At 62.9% G+C, this 23,602-nt stretch overlaps 10 protein-coding genes across 10 annotated transcripts; 5 read left to right on the top strand and 5 right to left on the bottom strand.

Annotated features, from left to right (window-relative positions):
- Nucleotides 1-348: 348 nt before the first annotated feature.
- Nucleotides 349-3,323, bottom strand: PAN0_007c3115 (beta-1,3-glucanase; the record flags this gene model as incomplete). Its single annotated transcript, XM_014801200.1, has 2 exons — nucleotides 349-2,548; nucleotides 2,635-3,323. The coding sequence occupies 2 exons, from the start codon at nucleotides 3,321-3,323 to the stop codon at nucleotides 349-351; spliced, it is 2,889 nt and encodes a 962-aa protein (XP_014656686.1).
- Nucleotides 3,324-3,948: 625 nt separating this feature from the next.
- PAN0_007c3114 (2-hydroxyacid dehydrogenase) lies at nucleotides 3,949-5,142 on the bottom strand (the record flags this gene model as incomplete). Its single annotated transcript, XM_014801199.1, has 1 exon — nucleotides 3,949-5,142. One exon carries the CDS (start codon nucleotides 5,140-5,142, stop codon nucleotides 3,949-3,951), a length of 1,194 nt encoding a protein of 397 aa, XP_014656685.1.
- Nucleotides 5,143-5,240: 98 nt separating this feature from the next.
- Nucleotides 5,241-6,913, top strand: PAN0_007d3113 (exonuclease; the record flags this gene model as incomplete). The annotated part of the gene is made up of 2 exons (XM_014801198.1): nucleotides 5,241-5,263; nucleotides 5,449-6,913. The coding sequence occupies 2 exons, from the start codon at nucleotides 5,241-5,243 to the stop codon at nucleotides 6,911-6,913; spliced, it is 1,488 nt and encodes a 495-aa protein (XP_014656684.1).
- Nucleotides 6,914-7,281: 368 nt separating this feature from the next.
- On the bottom strand, nucleotides 7,282-8,338 carry PAN0_007c3112 (SWIB/MDM2 domain protein; the record flags this gene model as incomplete). The annotated part of the gene is made up of 4 exons (XM_014801197.1): nucleotides 7,282-7,339; nucleotides 7,427-7,476; nucleotides 7,558-7,638; nucleotides 7,736-8,338. 4 exons carry the CDS (start codon nucleotides 8,336-8,338, stop codon nucleotides 7,282-7,284), a joined length of 792 nt encoding a protein of 263 aa, XP_014656683.1.
- A 1,240-nt stretch (nucleotides 8,339-9,578) lies between these two features.
- PAN0_007d3111 (vacuolar protein sorting-associated protein vps17) lies at nucleotides 9,579-11,501 on the top strand (the record flags this gene model as incomplete). Its single annotated transcript, XM_014801196.1, has 1 exon — nucleotides 9,579-11,501. The coding sequence occupies one exon, from the start codon at nucleotides 9,579-9,581 to the stop codon at nucleotides 11,499-11,501; it is 1,923 nt and encodes a 640-aa protein (XP_014656682.1).
- Nucleotides 11,502-11,774: 273 nt separating this feature from the next.
- Nucleotides 11,775-16,052, bottom strand: PAN0_007c3110 (uncharacterized protein; the record flags this gene model as incomplete). The annotated part of the gene is made up of 1 exon (XM_014801195.1): nucleotides 11,775-16,052. One exon carries the CDS (start codon nucleotides 16,050-16,052, stop codon nucleotides 11,775-11,777), a length of 4,278 nt encoding a protein of 1,425 aa, XP_014656681.1.
- A 1,229-nt stretch (nucleotides 16,053-17,281) lies between these two features.
- On the top strand, nucleotides 17,282-19,774 carry PAN0_007d3109 (ER to Golgi transport-related protein; the record flags this gene model as incomplete). Its single annotated transcript, XM_014801194.1, has 1 exon — nucleotides 17,282-19,774. The coding sequence occupies one exon, from the start codon at nucleotides 17,282-17,284 to the stop codon at nucleotides 19,772-19,774; it is 2,493 nt and encodes an 830-aa protein (XP_014656680.1).
- Nucleotides 19,775-20,034: 260 nt separating this feature from the next.
- PAN0_007d3108 (uncharacterized protein) lies at nucleotides 20,035-20,832 on the top strand (the record flags this gene model as incomplete). Its single annotated transcript, XM_014801193.1, has 1 exon — nucleotides 20,035-20,832. The coding sequence occupies one exon, from the start codon at nucleotides 20,035-20,037 to the stop codon at nucleotides 20,830-20,832; it is 798 nt and encodes a 265-aa protein (XP_014656679.1).
- A 37-nt stretch (nucleotides 20,833-20,869) lies between these two features.
- PAN0_007c3107 (chorismate synthase) lies at nucleotides 20,870-22,216 on the bottom strand (the record flags this gene model as incomplete). The annotated part of the gene is made up of 1 exon (XM_014801192.1): nucleotides 20,870-22,216. One exon carries the CDS (start codon nucleotides 22,214-22,216, stop codon nucleotides 20,870-20,872), a length of 1,347 nt encoding a protein of 448 aa, XP_014656678.1.
- Nucleotides 22,217-22,635: 419 nt separating this feature from the next.
- Nucleotides 22,636-23,598, top strand: PAN0_007d3106 (TBCC-domain-containing protein; the record flags this gene model as incomplete). The annotated part of the gene is made up of 1 exon (XM_014801191.1): nucleotides 22,636-23,598. The coding sequence occupies one exon, from the start codon at nucleotides 22,636-22,638 to the stop codon at nucleotides 23,596-23,598; it is 963 nt and encodes a 320-aa protein (XP_014656677.1).
- Between the last annotated feature and the right edge of the window lie 4 nt (nucleotides 23,599-23,602).

Below are 23,602 nucleotides of genomic sequence, written 5' to 3'. Positions count from 1 at the left end.
TGGTAGCTGGCTGCTACCAAGCTGCTCATCGCCTGCTATCGTTTCCACAGCACGAATGGAGGCGTGCAGCCCGGGCTGGCATGATGCACTTCCCTCCACCACATCTCGTGCGTCTGAAAAGGAGAGACATCTCGAGCAGCCGCCCGTCTCTACTTGATGAATTTTCACTTCACGACACGCATTGGAGCGCGAACATTCACTGTGCTCGTCCTCTCTCCTCGCCAGCGTGAGCTTCAGGAGGGGCCAGCGTCATCACTCACGCGCGCAATTACAGCAACCCCATCAGTCGAAAGCGTGCGTACAAACGTCCTTGCTTCCAAGTGCGCTATTGTTCTGGCTGGTGCGCGCCTACCACGCGATTTGGGCCGCCCAAACGGCGAGTGTATTCCCAAATCCGTTGCGCAGCGGTCCCTCGTCGACGGTATCGATGGCGTCGACGGTGACCATCTTCTCTACGCCGACGGTATTGAGGTTGAGGACCCATACGTTGGCTTGCGAGTCGACGTTCTCGAGCCAGAGGATCCTCTTCTGTGACCGACGATTGGAGACCTGGGCCTGGTTGTAGTTGTCAAAGAACGAGTAGAAGCCGGCGCCGTAGACCAAGATGTTGCTGCTGTTGGCGATGCGCATGCCAAGGCCGCGGTTCTCGTAGGGATCCGACGGATCCGCAAAGGGCGAAGTGGGCGACTGCGCCGACGAAAGATTAAAGTTCGGATCTTTGTACCGCTGAAGCGAGAGCGGCTCTTCTGCGCTGGCGACCGCGCGGCCTGCGCCCTGGAAGTATGCCGTCTCGGTCTGGGCGAGAGAGATAAAGATGTTGCTGGCGTCGACAATGTTGTACTGATACAGCACAGAGTGCTCCGACGCGCCGCCGTACATCCACACGGGACCCTGCTTGGACTCGACAAGGATTCCGCGCCCGGACAGGAGGTTGACCTGGGCGCGCTCGCCGTAGTCGAGATCGTGGTCTGCCGTCCACACCCACATGTTTTCGATGTATGCGCTCGAGTTGGCAGTGAGATGGAGGTTGATGAAGCTCGCACGACACTGCTCGCTCAAAGGCTGCTCTCGCGCGCACTTGTCCGCCTCCAGGTTGGTGCCGGCGAATCCGCCGACCCTGATGTGGCTGTCCCAGACAGCGGCGGAGCCTTGCTGTCCGTCCAGCTCTCGAATGTTCCATTCGACAACGATGGCGCCGGCTGCGGGCCCTCGGGTGGAGAACACCATGTCCGAGATTTCCATGACGCCAGAGTCTCCCGGCGATCCCACGCGGATGACGGGCTGAGGATTTGAGCTGTTTTGGAAAAGCGGCCCACCGCCCATGAGGACGGGCCAGACCTCACCCACCATCCTTGTGCCTGGCGGCAAAGTGACCGTGGATTCGAGGTAGTAGGTGCCGTGGGGCACGTAGACGATCTTGCTACCAGCGCTACTGTTCAAGATCTGCTGGAGCGCCTTCGAGTCGTCGGTGGTGCCGTCTCCTGCACATCCGAATTCCTTGACGTTGACAAAGTCTGAGGCAGCGGCTCCTTGGTATTGCGGCCGACTGCGGCTGAAAAAGGGCTGCAAAGGCTTGCTTGCATCGACAAGCGACGAAGGGCGCCGAATGTTGACGTCCGAGATGGCCTGTGCGTCGTCGAGCTGCTGCTGGCCCTGCACGACTGCGCCCTGAACCCAGCTCTTGATGACCGAAGGCTCTTGCGAGCCATCGAGAAGCACCACCTGCTCGTTTGCACCGCCAGCGCTGACCGCAGCGCGCACATGGTCGATGGCAATGTTGTCGAGAATGACGGTGCCGGAATCGGGGGTGGTGATGTTGAAGGCGGTATCGACGTTGGTGAGGCTCCAGTCGTAGGCCAAAACGGAGGCAGCGCCCTGGTTGCCCGAGGCTGGATTTGGACTCGTGCGCATCTCGTAGCCCAGGGTGCAGTTGGAGATTCGAATGTCGTGGTAGGACCAGCCCCAATTCCATGCCTGCGAGATGGCCGTCTGGCAATTCTCAAACGTAGCGTTGCGGACGGTGAACTGCTGGTTGCCGAGATAGGCGCCGTATTTGCCGCCGCGGAAGGAGAGATCGGCCATGAAGCCACCGCTGCCATTCTCCATAAAGATGCCCTGCTGAGCGTTGCCGTTGGGATCCTGGCGCATCTCGACGTGGACGTTGAAGAGGCTCGTGGCCTGGCTGACCTGGTGGTGGATGCCCGTGCCGGAGGAGGCAGGCATCTGTGTGAGGTCGATTTTGAAGTTGTAGACGGCGCGGAAGAAGTTGTTTTGGTTGATGTACCAATTGGAACCGTCGGGGCCGTAAGGATCCTCATCGATGACGGCTATGCCCTGGAAGGAGGGAGCAGCGAGCAAGGTAGGGCGGTCTGTAGCGCTTCCTACGAGCTGAGTGTAGTAGAAGGAGACGATCGGAGACGAGACGAGATAGGTGCCGGGTGGGAAGTAGACGAGAGCAGGGGAGATGGTGGAGCTGCCGCAGCCTTGACCGCATCGGTTGCCCTGGCTGATAGCCTGGTTGATGGCATCTGTGTCGTCGGTTACTCCACTAGTTCAGCAAGAGAGGGCGTGCGTAGTCAGTGCGCATGCTCGAAAGGGGATTTCGTGTCGGGTTCTGGGAAGCGTCATACTCACTCGCCCTTGGCTCCAAAGTCTCGGACGTTGCGGAAGACCTTGTAGGTGTTTGGGGTGGGATTGTAGGTGGCGGAGCCATTGTGATCGACGAGTTCGAGCCAGAAGGTGGAGTTGGCCTGGGCGGCATTGTTCTGTCTTGAGGAGGAGGAGGGAGGCATGGTGTCGTTGAGCGTGAGCTGCCAGCCGGCTTGGCTGATCTGGTCTCCAAACTGATCCGAGAGGGAGTCCTGGAGGATCCTGGTGAGGTTTGTAGCGTTTTGAAGGTTTGCCCAAGCGACCTGGCTCTGTTGGAGCACTTGTGCGATGCCGTCAAAGAGGTTCTTGCCTGCCTCTGCGATGCCGGTGAGACCGCTAGCTGTGACCTGGAGCACCTTGGGCAGCATGTATTGGGCAGGGCCCAGCTGGTGTTGGTCGAGCAGTTGGAGGGGCGCAGGGTCCAGGTCGAGAAACGCCGACGCGTCTCGCTTGACAGGGTCCACATCCAGAGGGGCCGAGTCGAGCTGGGCGTCTTGGGCGGTGGCGGCTTGATGCTGCTCGAGAAACGACTCTGCGGCTGCCCTGGCGATGGCATCTAGGCTGTGAGGCGAAGGCACCAAAGCGTGCCGCTGTTCAGAAAGAGCCGGCTGGACTTCCACGGTGTTAGCGAGCGTGCAGGCGCAGAGCAAAAGCAAGAGCAGCAGTCGAAACATGATGATGGTGACTGAAGAGGCCGTGAGGCGAGCGCTGGCTCTAGCCGACGGCGTGATGGAAAGCGTGCAGGCAAGTCAAGGTGTGGGCTGCGAGATAGGACGAAAGACTGGTAGTAATGGTGGAGACTCATCAAGGACCAAAAGCCAGCAGGTTGGAGAAGGCGGTTCTTTTCAGGGCAGGGTTCGTTCTGCTCAAGGCTGACCGAGGTCCAGGGTCGATAAGAGACTCAAGCGTATCTTTGTCAGTCTGAGGCAAACTGGGCATGGTCAGCGACTGGATTCCGACGAAGAGGGGTGATGCGGTGTTGCAGCCGGCAGGAAAGTTTGTCTGCATCGAACGACAACAAGCGGTGCAAGCCGATCGAACTCGCGACGGCGTGAGCCAAGGCGCAAGGCTGATCTTGGCGAAGGTCTGCGAGCCGTATGGACGCCGCGATGCCGGCCACCGCGTGACGAGCGGCGTGATGGGAGCGGCGAGTGGGTGGGGTGCCAATCAGCGCAACATGTCACTTTCTTTTTCAGACGGCCGAGCTTGGCGGCACGCGTTCCGGGACTCGACTGCATTTAATATGAGAATCTATTAAGCGCCGAAATGTCACTGATCGCCCAGGGCCGGCGAGCCAAACTAGCTAAAATCGACGTCCCTTTGCTCAGGCACGGTGAAACCGAGCTTACCGGTTCGGAGGCCCTGGAGAAGGTTTCGCAGACAGACGGCCTCCATCTCGGTCTGTGTTTCGAGCGTGAGGGTGCCGACGTGCGGTAGGAGCTCGACCTTGGAGTCCTTGAGCGCCAAAAGCTGCTCGTGGATCTTGGGCTCTGCTTCGAAGACATCGAGGCCGGCGCCGGCGATGACGCCCTGTTCGAGGGCTTGGGCGAGCTCTTGTTCCTTGACGACGGGTCCACGGGCGGTGTTGATGAGGATGGCGGATTTCTTCATCTTGTGAAGCTGTTCTGTGCCGATGAGGCCCTTGGTGGCGGGAGTGAGGGGGCAGTGGAGGGAGACAACGTCGGAGCGCGCGAGCAGTTCGTCGAGCGAGGCGACGTACTCCATGCCACCCTTTGCAGCGTCGGCTTCGAGCTGCTGATCGAGACGGTTGCGGTTGTGGTAGATGACCTTCATGCCAAGCGCGTGCGAAGCCTTGTAGGCGAATGCGCGACCGATGCCGCCAGCGCCGACAATGCCGAGCGTCTTGGCACGCGGATCGTGGGCTTCGAGGAAAGGGAAAGCCGAGTTGAAGCTTCCCTTGTCCATGTGGGCGCGTGCGAGCGGGAAGCGTCTGATGGCGCCGAGGAGGAGATAGAGGGCGACGTCCGAGGTGGCGTCGTCGACGGCGGTGGGGACGTTGGAGGCCTGGATGCGTCGTTGCGAGAGAGCGGCTATATCGAGCTGGTCGTATCCTGCGCCGTTGTGCACAATGTATCGCAAGCTGTTGGGCAGCTGCTCGACGAGCTCTTGGTCGAGGCGACCGGTGATCTTGACGGAGCGTGCTGCGCCAAAGTGACGATAGATGCCCACCACGTCGGCGTACTCTCCGCCCGTCCTGAACTTTTGGATGAGCTCGGACCGCGTCGTTGCGCTCGACTCGATCACTGTAGCGGCGTTGGAGAGCTGGGCGAGCTGCGACTTGGCCAGCTTCACCTCGTCCAGCAGCAGCACCTTTGGCTTCTGCGCCACAACGCGGCTGGTCGAGAGCAGTCGGCTCGACGCCGACGCCTGCAATCGTAGCAGGCGAGGTGCGCCCGTCGTCAGCTGGCCCAACAAAATGTGCATCGCTCGATCCGATCCCAAGCCAATGAGGGTCAAGGTGGTTTGGTGCATGAATCCCCAGCCTCGAGCCCGTGCGCTTCCGGTTCACTTCCGACCCTCTCCACACCTTCGGAAGAGCCGCAGGGTGGAGGCGATTTTCATCTGTCAGCATGACTCGCCCGCCACCACCTTGGTCCGGCTGAGCCGCCCCATCATTTCAAGGGTCTTTCTTTTTCGGCTTTTCAGCGCAAAGTCACGCCGGCGCCTTTTTTCGCGTTTGGCCACGGCACTTGACCGCAGGCAAAATTTGGCGTGGAGACTGTAACTCCACACGCAGCGATTCTTGGAAAGCCGCGGTTGGAATTTTTGTTTTTGCAGCGCGAAATCTTGCACCACCACCACCACTCCCCATCCGACCATTACCATCAAACGTGCGCCTGCTCGTCAGATAGAGGCCTTTCAAGCCACTAGTATCGCTGCTACCTCGTGCTTCATATCGCCACCCTCTACCGCCATCCTGCGCCGCTTCTTCGCCATCAAAGGGCTGCCATGGCCGGCTCGCACTCCCAAACCTAGCACCCGCATCCAACCGTCCACCTCGACGCACCGTGCCAAGTCGCCAGCCCGCAGCCCTCAGCCCATCCCACCCTCGAATACAAATTCTACCAAGATCGCCCACTTCATCCTCATGAAGCGCCAACATCCCACCGCCACCGCCAAGCCTGCCAGTGCCAAGGGCGCAGGCAGCAACTGGAAGGCGCTCAAAAAGACGCTTCAGCCCGAGGCTTCGTCATCCACCTCGACTCCATCCCAACAAGGCCGCCGCAAATCCCTCTCGTATCAATCCAAACCAAAGCGCCCAAGGTTCCATGACGACGTCTCGCCCAACGAATCCGGAGGCAGCAAGTCCTCCAGCCCGGCGCCAACCTCGTTACCCTGGTTTGCCGAGGACATTTCGCCACAGGATCTCGAGCTCGTCCGTCAGAGCGCTTCCGACAAGATATCGCGCAGCGGACAGTGGGAGGGTATCATGGACGTAGACCTCAAAAAGAAGGTCATCCTAGGCGGCCTGCCATCCGACGCCAATCCAGCCAAGAAGGAGCCGGGCAACTACCTCGCCATCGACTGCGAGATGGTCGGTGTCGGCGACAAGGGCTCCGAATCTGTACTCGCGCGCGTCTCCATCGTCAACTTTCACGGCGCCACCATCATGGACCGCTTCGTGCGTCCACAGGAAAAGGTGACCGACTACCGCACCTGGGTCTCGGGCGTTCGTCCCAGGGACCTCAAGGGCGCACCTTCCTTCAGCGAGGTGCAGGGCGAAGTGGCTGCTCTCATCAAGGGCAAGGTGCTCGTCGGGCATGCCATCCAGAACGATCTCAAGGCGCTCTTGCTCTCGCATCCTAAGCCACTCACGCGCGATACCGCCACCTTCCAACCGCTGCGCGACTTGGCAAAGACAAAATACCCAAGTCTCAAGAAGCTCGCCAAGCTGGTGTTGGGCATCGACATCCAGCTCGAGGGCGAGTCGCATTCGTCGGTCGAAGACGCGCGTGCCACCATGGCCGTCTTCCGCAGTCAAAAGTCCAAATGGGACGAGCAGCTGCGTGCAAAGGGCCACGGCGGATTCGGTGGCAGCTCCGTTGCCTCGAGGTTGGGCTCGCGTTCGGCACGGCCCAACAAGGTGTGGAAGGCCCCTGTTGACGGCCAAGCCGTCGACCCCGCTTCGCCTGCACTCGACAAGCGACCCTTCTCCACTGCGGGCGACAACAGTCTCACCGACACCGTGCGTCTCAAACCGCGCATGGCCGCCCAGGCCGACTGGTGGAAGGAGTCCATCTGAACATTCCCCCACGCTTCAACGCAGCAGCATTTCGTCCATCCCCGTTTTACGTAGCTTCTTCATCAATTGTACTTGTAGACCTTTCTCACGCAATCGCCATCCATGCCGCAAGATGCGCGCGTCGCAGGTTCCGGATGTGACGTGGGTTGCAGAGCTCGTACAAGTGGGTCACGACCATGGCGCGGCGCCAAGAGGCGCGGATCGATAGAGCCAATCTGCGTAGCCGAGGTGGTGCAGGTGGCGAGCCGGTTGCCTCCGGGTTGGACAAGACGCGTGGAGAGGTAGGAGGGCAAGTCAAAGGAGCAAGGGCAAGGAGATGATCCTGACCAGGAGGTATCGAGACGGGAGGCTGGTGAGGTCCCGACGTGTCATGCGACGTCCTTCTTTGTGAGGTGAGAGCCGATGAGCTTGGCCATCTCGAACGAGCTGTAGCAAGCAAAGGCGGATGGAATGCAGGGTCAGCCAGAATGTACTCGGGGGTTGCACTCCGATAGTTGCGCTGTTGGAACCTACTCTACGGCTTCCTTGCCAAAGATGTCGGTAAGCTTGGCGTCGCAGAGGATCTGTGTGAGAGAGAAGGGCAAGAGATGTGTCAGGATGCGGGGCAGTTTACGTGCGGCCAGGAAAGGGAAGGGGGGACTCACCTGACGCTTGTTGCTCTCGTTCTGGAGGTTATTTGACTTGATATACGCCCACAGCTGCTTGACTACGGCGTGACGAGGCATCTGGGCGCGGGAAGAGAGGAGCATCAGGAGAAGCAAGCGGTGAGTATACGGCGCGGCAGCAGGAGCGGAATGGGCGGATGAAGTAGGAATCACTTACTTCGTCTCCACCGCAGACGTCTGCGAGCTTTGGAGAGAGGATGAGGGGCCTGTTGAAAGGGTTGTTGGGGTTGGCAGCCCTCTTTTTGCGCGGCTCTTCGTCTTCGTCGTCGTCGTCTGCGGCGGCACGCTTCTTGGTGGCCGCCTTCTTCTTGGGCTTTGGTTCGGCCTTGGCCTTGGATCCGTTGGAAGCGGGCGCCGCTTTGGGTTTGGAGGGCGTCGACTTGGCGGGGGCGGGTTTGGCGGCGGGAGCGGAGGGCGGGGTGGCAGTGTGTCCGCCACGAACGCCGCCGAGGCCTGGGAGAGCCAGGCCTCCGGAAGCGGGTGCGGAGGCGGTGCCGTTGTACGAGTTGGTGGGGGGTTGTGGTGGAGCGGGCATGCCTTTGGAGATGTGGTCGAAGCAGTCACGGATGACTTCGTCGACGGCCTTCTTGCTTGCGCTGAGGTCGAGGCCTGGGGGCAGAGCGGATGGCGGGAGGGAGGCGAGCTGGGCGCGGACCTTTTTGGCCGAGATGGAGCTTAGGTCGGCATTGTTGAGGATCTGGATGATGGCGGGACGGAGGATGGCGACGGTGGCCGGGTCGAGAGGATGTGGCTGCGACATGCTTGCAAGAGCGGACGAGTGCAAGGCTCGGTGTGGGATACAAGTAGTCTAGTGTCGAGTGCGGAAGCGGAAGCGGAAGAGGCCAAGGTGCGGGAGTGTGTCGGAAGAGCGGCTGAGTCTGGGCGAGAGTGGACGAAGTGTGTCGAGCGAGGGTGGGCGCGCTGCGGAGCTGTTAGACGATGCGGGTGCGTGCGGAAAGGAGTGCGGATGAGGTGCGAATCGACGGATGGCGACGACGACGAGGAGGAGGTGGATGCGGGTGGTGACGAAGAAAGCGGACCGAGACTACGGCCTTTCCGCTCCTGGTTGAGAGGCGCAGACAGCAGACGCAATCACAATTGCCAGACGCAGAGAAGCGACCGACCGACCGACAGCCGCTGGCCGATGCAGCCGCCGCCGCCGACGCCTCCAATTAATGAATCAATTGATCTCGGGCAGCAAGCAGCAGTCAGGTGGACCAAGCGCGACGCACAATTCTCGACGCATCACACAGTGAAACCCTGTTGCGGTGCCGGTGCTGTCGCTGCTGCTGTTGCTGCTATTTTGACGCGCCGCACCGCGATTTCGAGTGGATGCTCGCCGACGGACCATCCGAGCAGCGGCAGCAGCAGCGTTGGATGCCAAGCCAGCCAAAATTCGCCGCACCACGCCAGCACAGCACACACTCACGACGCGGCAGAAAGAAGCGACGCGGCTCTTCCGAACGCTGAGACTGCCAAAACACACGCAGCGTCGTGGGATTCCCCACGCCCAGAACTCGACAACCTTGGTGATGAGTAGGTGCTGATTGTACAGCGACGGTGCTTCCGATGCATACCTCCCCCCGCGGTCGTGAAAGCCAGCTTGGGCGAGAAAGTGGCTACGATCGGGGTGCAAGCGCTGCGTCCAGATTTGGATCGGCAACACCGACGCGAGAGCCGGCGCGTCGCAGCCACAAGAGTGGAGGCTAAGCTCCACGCCAAATCCGCGCGAGAGAGGGGCAGGGGACAGCAGCAGCAGCTCTAACACGCTCGTGGTCTGTGCCCGCGTGCTGCATGCCGAGCCAGTCGGATGGCCCGCACTCGCTCTCCTCCTCGCCTTCTCCCCATCGCCCTCACTCCATCTCAATCAACCTCGCTCTCTCCTCTCTCTCTCTCTCTCTGTCGGCAGCCAGTATCGGCTCAGCATACGCTGCAGCGTCGCCTCCTCCGAAATGCAGACGCTCTGATCATCTCTTCCTGCCCAGTCAAGAGTCACCACCATGTCGTTGCCAGAGTCGTCAACGCGCACTGCGCCTCAGCAGCAGCATCCGGGCATCGACAAGCCCCTCCCCGGAGTGGCGCCGTCTGCAGCCATGCGTCCAGACCTCGATCAACGCAAGGACGACCTCAACGGTAGAGCGCAAGACACCGCTCCTCGCATCTACGAACCGCATACCAAACCCAGAGAGCTCTTCCTGCGCGTGCGCGTCCAGTCGATAGAGAGGGCCAAGAAGGACCTCGTCGTCCGCATCGATGCGCTCACCAACCTGCCCCACTTCCGCGCATCCTCCTATCCGGGCGTCACTCGCTCCTACCGCGAGCTCTGCCTCTACGCACTCGCGCTCTCCCTCTCCAGCCCGGCCATTATCGTGCCGGCGCTGCCGCTGCCTTCCACCACGGCCAGCGGCGTCGAAGATACCCGCATCCTGCGTCTCATGCTCGCAAGATGGTTCTCCCGCATCCTCGCAGAACCGAGCCTCCGAGACCATCCCGAGACACGCAACTTGGTCGAGGCCGACTTTGCCTATGCTCCCACGCCACCCGGCACCGGCAGCTCCTCGGCCGCACGCAAACGCTTCGCCAACGCCATGGCGAGCGCCGCTTCGGTCGCCTACGGCGGCGTCGATGCTACAGGCGGCCTCCCCAATGGCGTCCTCGCCACCTCCGCATCCGCAGGCTCGCGCATCTCCAGCAGCGGATTCAGCATCCTCGGCCTCGGCACCAGCTCCAAGGGCCTCAGCACCTCCCGAAGCGTCTACGACGACGACGAGGATCTCGTGGCTGCGCGCGCCGAAGTCACGCGCCTCGAGATGCAATTCGCCGACGCCGCCGAAGCGTCCGAAAAGCTCGCAAACGCACGCCGCTCGCTCAACGTCGCGCTCTCGGATCTGTCGGTCAAGCTGAGCAATCTTGGTGCCGTCGAGGAGATCCGTCCACCGTCTCTGCGTCTCGGCTTGCCCTACGTTCTCAAACGCACCGCCTACACCGCCCGCAGTCTGGGCGAGCTGCAAGATGCGCTGAGCAATACCGAGCTGCTGACGCTGGGCGACGCAGTGGCGTATCAGTCGATCAACGCTCGTGCCGCCAAAGAGACCATGCTTGCGCGCAATGCGCTGGTGGAAGAGCACCACACGGCGCAAAAGGCGACGGTCAACAAGAAGCGCGAGGCGGAACATCTCAAGATGCAGCGCAACCTGCGCGCGGATCGCGTAGACGATGCGCTCGAGGAGCTGCACGAGGCGCAGCGCCACGAACACGCGCTCGCGCAGCATCTCAAACGCATCAGCCACGAGCTGCACGCGAGTCTGCAGAGCCACTCTCGGCATGCGCACCACGATGTGCAGCAGGCGCTCATCGAGCATGCGCGCGGAAGCACCATGTTTGCCAAGCAGATGCTCAAGGAGATGCATGCGCTCAGCGCCGAGTTGGACGCCTCGCGACGAGGTGAGGCGAGCAAAGTGCAGACTCCCACACGACCCACCCACACGCCACGCCAGAGCTCCGTGTCTCGACCGCCATATGCCAGCGTGGATTCGGGATGGAGCACCCCCGCTGACTCGCCTGCACCGCCACGGTCGGAGGTTGCCGAGCCATCGCGGCCATCGCTCGGATCACCGAGGGCCAGTGGTCGTTCTGAATCCATGGCGCCCTCGCTGTCGGCTGAATCCAACGCTTGGTCGCGCGCTCCATCGTTGGATGCGCCATCGATGGCACAGTCCATGCATGCTGCCGCCATCCCACCGTCATCGCCATCACCATCGCAGCGTGCGCCGCCAGTGGCCCAATCCATGTTCCTCGACCGTCCCACGCCCGCGCGCCCCAACCCTTTCGGCACGCTCAACTCCGGCAGCTCCGGTACTGCCAGTGGTCGATCGCGCATCTCGGCCGCTGACGCCGCACGCTCCCTAGCAGGTACCTTCTGACACCCTCCCTCACCTCTTTAGAGCGGCACAAAGAGCATCGGCCAAACCCAGCGCGGAGCACACGCCACCACAGCCGGTCGAGGGAGACTCCCCGGGGCAAAGAGAGATCCGAATCTGCATTTCCAATCTGTTCCATCCGGATGAAAAAATAACAAGAACAAAGAGCTGCATAGAGGTGTTGATCCAGCGAGAGAGAAAAGGCTCCTGGTGGGCATGAGAAGGGTATATCGTATCCTAAAAGTGGCGCGGGTCGAGTGATGTGAGGGGGGCGGCTTAGCTGTACAGAGCTGCACCCATGCGTCGCGCGCCCGAGGTCGGTGTCGTAGGCGAAGCGGGCGGGGGCTGTCGAGCGTCTCCGGACACCTGCCTTCTGTGTCCGCCGAGGTGGGGCGACGCGGGAGCAGGGCCGTGCGACGCGTATCCCTGCGGCGGCGGATGGAGCGGCGGCAGCTGTCTCGACGACGTCGACAGCGGCGAAGGCGGCGGATAGTGCGCGCGTCTCACCGCCGACGGCGTGTGCGACGAGTACGGCGACGACGGCTGCATCGACGGCGACAGCGGGCCCGCGGCGTGCGGATGCGACATCATCCTCGCATGCGTAGGTGTCTGCGACGACGGTGCCGGCAGTGCCTCCTGTCGCGGCGTCGGCGAAAACTGACCGTACACGCTGCCCGCCGGAGCAGGTGCGCCGATCGAAAGCTTGTGCAGCGGCGTCGAAGTCGCGCCCGCCTCGCCGTCGGCGCCTCCACTGCCTCGCGAGGCACGACGCACGTGCGAGCCGCTCTTGCGTCGACTGCTCGAGCTGGGCATCTGCGAATCGTGCCCATAGTCGGAATCCTGCGACTGCTGATCCGACGCCGACGCCGACAGACCCTGCCCGCCATCATCGGCATCCGCCTGCGCCTTGGCTGCCGCCTCCTTGCGCCGCATGAGCAGGTATCGCTGGCGACACTGATGGTACGAGCGCGTTCCCACGGCGCGCGAAATCAGCTCCCACCTCTGCCCATGCTCCTTGATCGCCGCACGCAGCTTGGTGTCCTCCTCGGCGGTCCAACGCACATAGGGCAGCCTCTTCTCGGGGTTCTGGTTGCCGCCAAAGCTCTTGCCCTCGCTGGCGCGCGACGACGAGCCCTGCGAGCCGTTCTTGCGCGAATTGTCCTGGGCGCGCGGCCCGGCGGATCGCGAGCCCGACTTGCGCCTGGGTTCGCCGTCGATCGTCATCTCGTCCTCGCTGCTCAAGCTACCGATCGGACTGACGCCCTCGTAGTCGGCCGACTTGTCGCTCCCCTGCGACGGGTTCTGGCTCGCCGTGGCCTGGTCCGCCAGCAGGTCGAGCGCACTCAGCGCCTGACTGCCGCCTGCGCTGGGCGGGCCGCTGGGGCCATAGTCGTGGTAGGGACGCGGCTGTGCGAACGGATCGGCGCCCTCGGTCTGGGTGCGCACGCGCGGCTGACGCTCGCCCAGGAACGGCGACCCGTACGGCTCAAAGTCGAACGCGGCCGAAGAGACGCGACGGCGCTTGGGGCTCTCGTGCGCCATGCGCAGTGGGCTCGACTGGATCGGGTACGGCGCTGCGCTGTATCCGTACGAGTCGTAGTCGGCACCGCGCTGCGTGTTGACGGCGAGCTGCGGCGGCGGCGGCGGGTATGGCATGGCGCGGTGCGGGGCCTCGCGTGGGTAGTAGCCCGGATCGGCGCTTGCGGGCGGGAAGGGGCCGGTGGGTGCGCGGGAGCGAGTGGGCGAAGGAGCTGCGGCGCCAGGGTTGAGCGTCTCGGCGGCCTGGAGCAGCTCGTCGATGCCGGTGAAGGAAGAGGCCGAGTCGAGACGACGGTGTCGTGCGGACCAGCTGTCGCGTCGGTCGTCGGCGCGCGCGAGCTCGTTGAGCTCTCTGGCGCGCATGCCGGTGCGAGGGGTGTTGGGAATGCTTGCGACCGACTTGGGCGTCTTGGGCGGTCTCTCGGCAGATCGGGACGGAGGCGTGTGTGGCTCGCGCGGGTAGAGAGCGTCGCTGTCGACAGTGGTCATGGGACCTTCGCTTGCCTGGCGCTTGATGGGCGATGCGTGGCCGACGGCAGCGTGCAGCTCGGCAGCAGGCGCGAGGACACCGTTGGAGGTTGCATCGCGAGCTTGAGAAGCCGGCAGCGAGGCCGAGTCGGCGGGCGATGTCGAGGACGAGGCAGCGGCGGCTTGCTCTTTGCGCAGCTCGCGCAGTCGTCGAGCCGCGAGCATGAGATGCTCGGTCTCGGCGTCGCCCATGGTGACAACGCGCTTCTTGCGATTCTTGTCGCGACGGCTGCCGGAGCGGCTCGGGGTGGTGGGTGCGGTGCCGGGCTGGCTCAGATCGCCGGGAGTGGCGACGGTCGCGGCCGAATCTGGGTTGGAGGCGGGCGCGGGCAGTTCGGTGGACTTGATGCCACCGGATACGAGGTAGGGCCTGAGAGCCTTGAGCTCGTTTTCGAGCTTGTACACCTGCGCTTCTGCGTCGCGGACGCGCGCCTTGAGATGCTTCTTGTCGGTGAGCAGCTTGTTCCTCTCACGCAGGAGGGATGCGGCGGGGGAGAGGTCGGTGTCGACTTCGGCGAGGCCGGTGCTTGTGATGCCGAGGCCGGTGGTGCCGGGAGAGGCGGTGACGGCTGCTGCCGCCGCGTCGTGGGAAGACGAGAGGAGGCTGGGGCTGCTGAGGATGCGTTGTGCCGAGTCTGCGTTGGAAGTGGCGACGGCTTCCGACTTGAAGGAGGCGACGCGGTGATGATTTGGCGAGGAGCTGGGAGCGGCAGCCTTGGCCCTGTCTGCAAAGGTGACGAGCGAGGCCGAGTTGGGTGCGGAGCGCCTTTCGTCGAAGCCGCGTGCTTCTGCGCGGGTGAGGAGTGCGCTGAGCATCTTTGCCTGCGCCTTCCAGCCGTCGAGCTCTGCGTCGAGGCGGTCGGTGGTGTTGCGGTGCGCGGCGAGGGCGTGTGCATGAGCCTGCTTCATGGACGAGATGACGGAGAGGGCGGTGAGGCGAGTCGACTTGAGCTGGGACTGGGCGCGATTGCGCGAGTCGGCGAGGGTGGTGCAGCGCTCGGCGAGCCTCTTGACCATGCCTGCGAGCTGGCGCTCCCTGTCGCTGGCGGAGGATTGGGGCAGAGGATCGAGGCCCATGTTGGCGAGGGAGGTGAGCATGGACTCGATGCTGGCGGAGTCTTCGGTGGGGGAAGGAGGCTCTGGGACGTGGTTGTTGGCGGCGTTGGTGCCGTAGACGAGCAGTTCGATTTCGTCCTTGGTGGGACCGACGCCGACGCCGAGCATGGGGAAGGAGAGGTGTCCAAGCTTGAGAGCGTCGTGTTCGTCGTGGTCGTGATCGTCGTGGTCGTCGTCACGGACGGCACGGAGGGATCGAGGGAGGTCTGCAAAGACGGGACCGAGGATGGGCGATGGGGTGAGGGAGCGTGCGGGCGAGCGGGAAGGGGAGGGCGTTGCGCGGGATCGGTAGGAGCCTCTGCCGAGTGGACGTTCTGCGGCAAAGGAGCGGTCGTCGTTGCGGTCGATGCTGGAGCGCCTGCTGGCTCTTCGGTGTGAAGAGGAGAAGGAGTCGTCGGCGGCGGAGGCGGGGGCATTGCGATCGAAGGAGGAGCTGCCGCCGCTGAGACGAGCTGCGGCCCTGCGCGGGGCCATGTTCTCGGAGGCGGTGGTGATGGGGCTAGCATCGGGCAGCTGCTCGTCCTGATGGAGCCTGGAGGAGGATGCTACTGGGTTTGGCGGTGGCCTGAACTCGTTGTGGGAGGTGGGGGGCGTTGGCAGGTCGGCGTTGGCAGCGGGCGGTGGAGTGGAGAGGGGGGCGGGTTGGGATGGAGGCTGCTGGTCTGGCCCACTGGACTGCGCATCGTCGGATTTGGCGACGGCGGCGGAGGCAGCGGAGGCAGCGGCGCCAGCCGAGCCGGCCGAGCCAGCCGCACCATCACGAGCGTCGGGTACTGCGGCGCTCGGACGAGTCATGTTGGGATGATGGCGGCGAGGGCCAAAGTGGCGGTGGTGTTCCGATGGTGTTCCGATGGTGTTCCGATGGTGTGCTCGAGGCGTGTGCCACGGACGAGCCGACGAGGAGAGTGATGGGGTAGCAGCCGAGAAAGGCAAGGCAAGCGACGATGCGGAATGGCGTGTGCGGGTCGACTGGATGGGCTCGAGTGTTGGAGCCAGACGGATGAGCCGATGGTGAGGTGGGAGAGTGACGGAGTGACGAGGCGAAGGAGCGACGAAGCGATTATGGAAGATCCGACGAGACGAGGCAAGGAGAGGGAGAGAGCGAGAGAGCGAGAGATGGAGCGCGAAGGACCCCGACGTATGACGGAAGAGAGGGCGTGGGAATGTGCCAAAAGGACGGCTGCGACTGTGGAGCGCCAGAGAGAGAGTGGACGGATGTCTGCTTTCGGAGGGATGGATGGACGGATGGACGGATGGATTTCGGGAGCCATTGCCGCCGCTCCCAGCAGGCAGGCAGGGATGGATGACTGCGATGCGAGGGCGAAGTGTTGGTCTGCAGGCACCCGCAGCCACTCGAGGAATTGTGCGCATCATTTCAATTGTTGCGAACCAAACACCTCGCTCCTGACCTCTCTCTCTCTCTCGCTCTGCTGATGGACCCGCGTGCCTTTTTTTGTGTAAGTTAAGTTTATGCAATTTCCGTGTTGATTGCCCTGCCTGCTGCGAGCCCTGAGCCGCCGCGCTGAGCACATCCAACTCGGGATTTTCTTTTCTTTTCTTTTCTTTTCATTTTCTGCGCTGAAATCGGCCGCTTTCGGTCAGCGCATCGAGGTGCCGATCTGGTGGGCGCGCAGGGAGAGAGAGAGTGTGTGTGTCGAGTTTGAGTCACACCACATCAGGCACTCTGACAACAGCAGCGCGCGCGGCAGAGAGAGAGAGAGGCGAAAAAGAGCAACACATCGCCTCCTCGCCTGTGACTGCCGATGCACACCGAGTCGAGCGTCGCTGCTCGCGATGCGGTCACCGCCATCGCCGTCCGTTATCTGCCTCTCTGCCTCTGCCCTTGGCAATGCCTCGCTCCTCGCTCCTTGCTCGTCCCGCCATCTCCCCTCTTGTCCAGTCGTATCTCACATTGCCATCGCGAGCGTTCCCCGGGTGGCAAGAAAGCGTGAGTCGAGAATGATGAATTTGTACCGAAGAGGAGCCATGCCACTGCGTCGATGCCACTGCCAACTGCATTCAGCGAGCGAGAGGGGGTTGCATGATTCGGCCATGGCGCCCAAGCAAAGCAAAGCAAGGCACGCGGCCAGCTCGGTTTCAGTGTTTGGCGGGCGAGCGGGCGAGCGAGCGATTCGAGACGCGCCGCGAGCGCTGACGCTTTTTCCTTCAAGATGTGAGATCGTTGGAAAGCCTACTCGACATTTCTTCGCGCTCAATCCCGGCCGGATAGAAATTGACAGAGACGTGTAACATTGTCTCTCTCCTGGCAGAAAGGCACACCCACCCACCCACACCGCGCGCTCGACTCGGGGAGCTTTGCAAGGCCAACAAGGCGCCAGGAAGGCTTGGCTCGCGGGTTGGCTCGAGCCCCATTCGCACAGCATCCACAGCCAGCCAAACCGCTGCATCGACGCACGCTCCTTCCTCTCTCTCTCTCTCTCTCTCGACATCATCGCATCAACCCCCTTCTTCTCAACTCTCACCACAGCCCATCTTGCTGCTGCAGTCGACACCGCTCGCGACAATCTCGATCCGAATCTCGGCGGCCTCGGTGGTGCTAGAGCGCTCTTCGCCCCGCTGCTCAGCAGCTTAACTTCACCATGCCCATGCTTCTCGACATCCAGCGCAAGCTCTTTGCAAAGTCGGAGCGCGTAAAGTCGCTCGACTTTCACCCCACCGAGCCATGGCTCCTCGCAGGCCTCTACTCCGGCTCCGTCAACATCTGGAACTACGAGACCGGCGCCATCGTAAAGACCTTTGAGGTCACAAATGTGCCCGTCCGCTGCGTCAAGTTCATCGCGCGCAAAAACTGGTTCGTCGCCGGCTCCGACGACTTCCAGCTGCGCGCCTTCAACTACAACACCCATGAAAAGGTCATCAGCTTCGAGGCGCATCCAGACTACATCCGCTGCCTCACCGTACACCCTACGGGTCCCTACGTGCTCACCGGCTCCGACGACATGACCATCAAGATGTGGGACTGGGACAAGGGATGGCGCCTCATGCACACCTTTGAAGGCCACACCCACTACATCATGAACCTCTGCTTCAACCCCAAGGACTCCAACACCTTCGCCTCCTCCTCGCTCGACCGCACCGTCAAGGTCTGGACGCTCGGCTCCAGCGTCGCCAACTTTACGCTCGATGCGCACGACAAGGGCGTCAACTACGTCGAGTACTTCCACGGCGGCGAGAAGCCCTACATGCTCACCGTCGGCGACGACCGCACCGTCAAGATCTGGGACTACCTCTCCAAGTCGTGCGTACAGACGCTCACCGGCCACACCTCCAACGTCTCCTTCGCCGTCTTCCACCCCTCGCTGCCGCTCATCATCTCGGGCTCCGAAGACGGCACCGTCAAGCTCTGGCACTCCAACACCTACCGCCTCGAGTCTACGCTCGACTACGGCCTCGAGCGCGTCTGGTGCGTCGCCTACAAGCGCACGGGCAACGACGTCGCCATCGGCTACGACGAGGGCGCCGTCGTCATCAAGCTCGGCAAGGAGGAGCCCAGCGTCAGCATGGACGCCGCCGGCAAGGTGGTGTGGGCGCGCAACTCCGAGGTGCTCAGCGCCAACGTCGGCACCACCGCCGACGACGCCGTGCCCGACGGTCAGCGTCTGCCCGTGTCGGTGCGCGAGATGGGTTCCACCGAGGTGTATCCGCAGCTGCTCCAGCACAGCCCCAACGGCCGCTTCGTCACCGTGTGCGGCGACGGCGAGTACATCATCTACACCGCGCTCGCATGGCGCAACAAGGCCTTTGGCTCCGGTCTCGGCTTTGCCTGGGCGAGCGACAGCAACACCTACGCCGTCCACGAGGGCGGTGCCAAGCTCAAGGTGTTCCGCAACTTCAAGGAGCGCCCCGGTCTGCTCACGCTGGCGTACAACGTCGAGGCGGTGGCGGGCGGTGCGCTGCTCGCGGTGCTCGGCGGCGGCTTTGTGTGCTTCTACGACTGGGAGACGGGTGCGCTGGTGCGCCGCGTCGACGTCGAGGCCAAGGCGATCCACTGGTCCACCACGGGCGAGCTGGTGGCCATCGTGTGCCAGGACTCGTTCTACGTGCTGCGCTTCGACCGCGACGCCTATGCCGCCTTCCTCGACACGGGCGCCGAGGTGGACGACGAAGGCGTCGAGACGGCGTTCGAGGTGGTGACCGAGGTGAGCGAGAGCGTGCGCACCGCCAAGTGGACGGGCGAGTGTCTGCTCTACACCAACTCGACCAACCGGCTGCAGTATCTGGTGGGCGAGCAGACGCACACCATCACGCATTCCGACCACGAGATCTTCCTGCTCGGCTACATCCCGCAGCACGGCCGCGTGTACGTGGTGAACAAGGATCTGGCCATCTTTAGCCATGCGCTGTCGCTGGCGTTGGTCGAGTACCAGACGGCCATCCTGCGCGGCGATCTGGACGCGGCGGCCGAGCTGCTGGAGCAGGTACCGGCGGACCAGCGCAACCGCGTGGCGCGATTCCTCGAGACGCAGGAGCTCAAAGAGCTTGCACTGGAAGTGTCGACGGATGCCGAGCACCGCTTTGACCTTGCCATCTCGCTCGACGACTTTGAGACGGCGCTCGAGATTGCGCGATCGGGGCCGCAGGTGGGCTCCGAGTCGCGCTGGCGCACGATTGGCGACAAGGCGCTTGCGCGCTGGAACGTGGCTCTGGCCAAGGAGTGTTTCGAAAAGGCGCAGGATGTGTCGTCGATGCTGCTGGTGGCCACGTCGACGAACGACCGGGCGATGCTGGCGCGGCTGGCGGAGCTGGCGACGGCCAAGGGCAGTACCAACGTGGCGTTTGCGGCGTTGCTGTCGCTGGGCGATGTGGATGCGTGCATTGATGTGCTGCACAAGGCGGGGCGCACGAGCGAGGCGGCGCTGTTCGCCCGCACCTATGCGCCCAGCCGGGCGGCCGAGGTGGTGCAGACGTGGCGCGACGAGCTCAAGTCGGCCAACCGCCACAAGCAGAACGAGATTGCGGCGAGCATCGCAGACCCGACGCGCGACGAGGCGGCGTTCGAAGAGGGCTGGAAGCAGAGTCTGGAGCGCGAAGCCAAGCTGCGTGCGCAGAGCAAGGTGAATGGCCGGGCGTAGGCGAGCCCATCCGCATGCCCAAATGACAGAGTGTGTTGCATTTGATCTTTGCCTGCTGTGCGTGTTGCATTGGTGAGTGGAGGAGGTGCGGGGGCTGCCGGGGAAAAGATGATCCGCGCGGCGTCGAGGATCCGGATAAAGCGGGAAAAGGATGAGCTCTCGTCTGAAGGGCAACGTGCGGGAATATAAGCTTGCATCTTTCGCTTTGCCTTGGCCACTCTTTTCCACCAACCACGGTATTCCTTTCAGATCTTTACACGATGTCGGAGCAGTTCAAGGCGGGGGAGAGCGGGTTGCTGGTGGTGTTTATGCATCCAGGCGATGAGTCGCTGCCCACTTTCCACGACTGGTACGACACGGAGCACGTGCCACTTCGCATCGAGCGCTTCCCCACCTTCCGCTCGGCGGTCCGATACGCGGTCACCTCTACCACGCTCTCTCACTCTTCGCTGCCGGAGACGACTTGGGGTGCGCTGTATACGATTTCGGACAACTCGGTATTCGCCCACACGAGCTACACCTCTCTGCGCACACAGCGCAGTCCACGCGAAGCCGAGCTTTTCACCAGGCTCGGTGTGGTGGATCGTCGAATCTACCGTCTGGAATACGATTCCGACACCGACCCCTCGCTCAGCCCACCCTCACCTCTGGGACTTGAACCCCAGCTGGCAAAAGATACACCTTCGTATTTGGTGTGCAACAGTGTCGATATCGCGCCCGAGGCCGAGAGCGAATTCAACGCGTGGTGGGAGCAAGAACACGTACCCATGCTTGCCAAAGTGCCCGGTTGGCGCCGAAGTCGACGCTTCACCCTCATCGACAACGGCTTGACCGGCACCCACGCAAAGCCAGGCGATGCCGACCAGGTGCCCAAGAACCTAGGTCTGCACGAATGGCATTCTCCGCCCGAAAACCACCCGGCCTACAAAGCCAGCCTCACCACCCAATGGCGCGCCAAAGTCACGGGCGAAGACGAGCGCAACGTACTGCGTCGCGAACGCAAAACCTGCACCGTCTATCGCGCCTGGGATCCCACCGCCGCCCTCTCGCACGCTTGAAAAACAAATCAACCAAATCATATCGTATTGCAGCTGCTCACACACGCTTGGGCGGCATCTTCATACTGTTCGGCAGAGCCTGTACAGGCGCCCTACTGAGCCTTTCCGCCCCCCTAGCCCTAGCATCCTGCGCCATGACAGCGTCCATGACGACCAGCGCCGCCATGGCCTCGACGATGGGCACCGCGCGCGGCACCACACACGGATCGTGCCTGCCGCGCGTGTTGAGCGTGCCCGCCTTGCCCTCGTACGTCGCCGTCGCCTGGTCCTGCGAAATCGTAGCGGGACTCTTGAACCCCACGCGGAAGTAGATATCCTCGCCATTGCTGATCCCGCCCTGAATACCGCCACTCCAATTGGTCACCGTCCCCAACCTTCCGCCATCCTTGAGCACAAACTTGTCATTGTGCCTGCTACCCGCCACCTCGGTGCCCCGGAAGCCAGAGCCGATCTCAAACCCCTTGGTGGCAGGGATGGAGAGCATGGCGTGCGCCAGCTTCGCCTCGAGCTTGTCGAAGCACGGCTCGCCCAGGCCGCTGGGGACGCCGCGGATGATGCACGTCACCGTGCCCCCGATCGAGTCGTTGTTCGCCTTGGCGAGCAGGATGCGTTGGCGCATGCGCTCGGCCGCGAGCTCGTGCGGGCATCGGATGGCGTTCTCGTCCACCTTGGCGCGCGTGATGGTGGCGAGCAGCTCGCGGAACTCCCTGGACAGCGGCTCCTCGGCCTCCTCCTCGGTGAGCCCCTGCGTGTCGATCACATTGTCCACCTTGGTCTGCGGCGGGCCATCGGTGGCCGACTCGCCGTAGAACGACTTGCCCTCGGCAGCGTCCGTCTTTGCAGCGGCGACAACGACATCCTTGGCCAGCTGTTCGCCCGGGTAGCGCGGCACATGCACCTTGCCCACACTCGAGACAAACGCCACAATCTCCACGCCAAACGCCTCGGCGAGATACTTTTCGGCGAGAGCACCCGCGGCCACCCGACCGATGGTCTCGCGCGCACTCGAGCGTCCGCCGCCGGAGCTCGCCTTGACGCCGTACTTTTCGAGGTAGGTAAAGTCGGCGTGCGAGGGGCGCGGGTAGGCGTCGAGCGTGTCGTCGGTGTAGTCGTGCGGGCGCTGGTCCTGGTTGCGCACCAGCATGGCGATGGGCGTGCCGAGCGTCACGCCGCGCTCCACGCCCGACTGGATCTCTACGCGATCCTTCTCGTCGCGCGGCGTGGTGAGGTTCGACTGGCCGGGGCGGCGGCGCGAGAGCTGCGTCTGGATGTCCTGCGGCTCGAGCGCCATGCCTGGCGGCACACCGTCGACGATGCAGCCGACGGAGGCGCAGTGCGACTCGCCGTACGTGGTGACGCGGAAGTGCGAGCCGAATGTCGACATTCTGTTTCGCTCTTTCGATGAGGGATGGGGGGGGGGGGTGGTAGAGAGGTGGTGGTGGTGGTGGTGAGGGTGGTGAGGAGAGAGGACGCTCGACTGCGCTTTCGACTGCAATCTGGAAGAAAGTCGACGCTCGGATTTCATTTGGCTTTGCGTTTTCCCACTTTGCACCGTCACACTGCAGTCTGCTGTGGGATTTTGTAATCCGCTGCAAAAAAATCGCGAGCAAGCGCCCACTCTCTGCTCTTCTGCCCCACTCCACCGAGCCGAGTCATTCTCTCCCAATCGACGATGGCCCACCCCGATTCCGACTCTCTTTTCCCGATTGACACCCTTTCGTGCCGCTCCGGGTCTTCTTGTCGAAAGGAGACGAACAGCGGCCAAACGGCTGTCGACGTGCCCACCACTCGCAAGCGTCGTCAATGGCATCCACATCGTCGGTGGGAGCGGCGTCGCTCGCGAGTGCGTCGTCCGCAGCCGCCTTCTACACGCGCTTCATCCAGGCCACCGATGCGCTTCGCACGCACATCGGCGATGCTGCGGATACGGCTGCGCTGCATGCGGCTCTGCAACGACTTGCGGCGCTCAACGCCGAGCTGACCGCAGCGGTGGATAGCGGCGTGCTGCCCGCGCACGATCAGGCGCTCCACAGGCGTGCGCTCGACGAAATCACCGCAACGCTCGATCAACGCAGGCGCGCCATCCAGCCTGCCAAGACAGTGGGTGCAGGCTTTGCGTTTCGCCGCAAGCCTGCCAAACCCACACCATCAGCACCACAGCCGACCATTACAGCCACCGAGCCGACATCCACGACATCTGCAGAAGACACGGCAGATGCAGATCGTCTGGCCATCACATCGCTCTCCGACACGTCGTACATCCCTCCACCGCAACAAGAAGCGGTACGACTTTCGATTCACGTTTGCGGCGTGACCAATTCGCTCGTCGACTTGCGCTCGCTCAATGCCAGCGTAGTGTCGGTGCAGCTGCGCGACATCAGCGACTCTATCCTTCTCCTGCCGTGCATCGAAGGCAGCGTGATGGCGCACGACATCGTACACTCGCTCGTGAGCATTCCTTCCTGCCACCAATTCCGCATGCACACCTCGACGCGCGTAGCCGTGCAGCTCGCCACGAAACGATCGAGCATCGTCGCCATCGAAGCGTGTCGCAACCTCGTCTTCGTTGCCGACCCGCACGCGCTCAAGGTGCAGGACTTTGACGATCTCATCGGCAGCCACCAGCTCGCCTCCTCCACATCGCACGTCGCTGCAGCCTCTTGCAACTTTCGCACAGTGCAGGCTTCCATATCCATCGACGCTCCGGGCGCAACACAGACGGTCGCGGATCGAATCGACGAGGCGCTCACCACGTTGGGTGGCTAGCCTA

The sequence above is a fragment of the Moesziomyces antarcticus genome, assembly GCF_000747765.1.
Source record: "Moesziomyces antarcticus DNA, scaffold: scaffold_v10007, strain JCM 10317, whole genome shotgun sequence".
Lineage (NCBI taxonomy): Eukaryota > Fungi > Basidiomycota > Ustilaginomycetes > Ustilaginales > Ustilaginaceae > Moesziomyces > Moesziomyces antarcticus.
The sequence above is the reverse complement of the archived record's forward strand: the minus strand, read 5'-3'. Positions and strand labels throughout refer to the sequence as shown.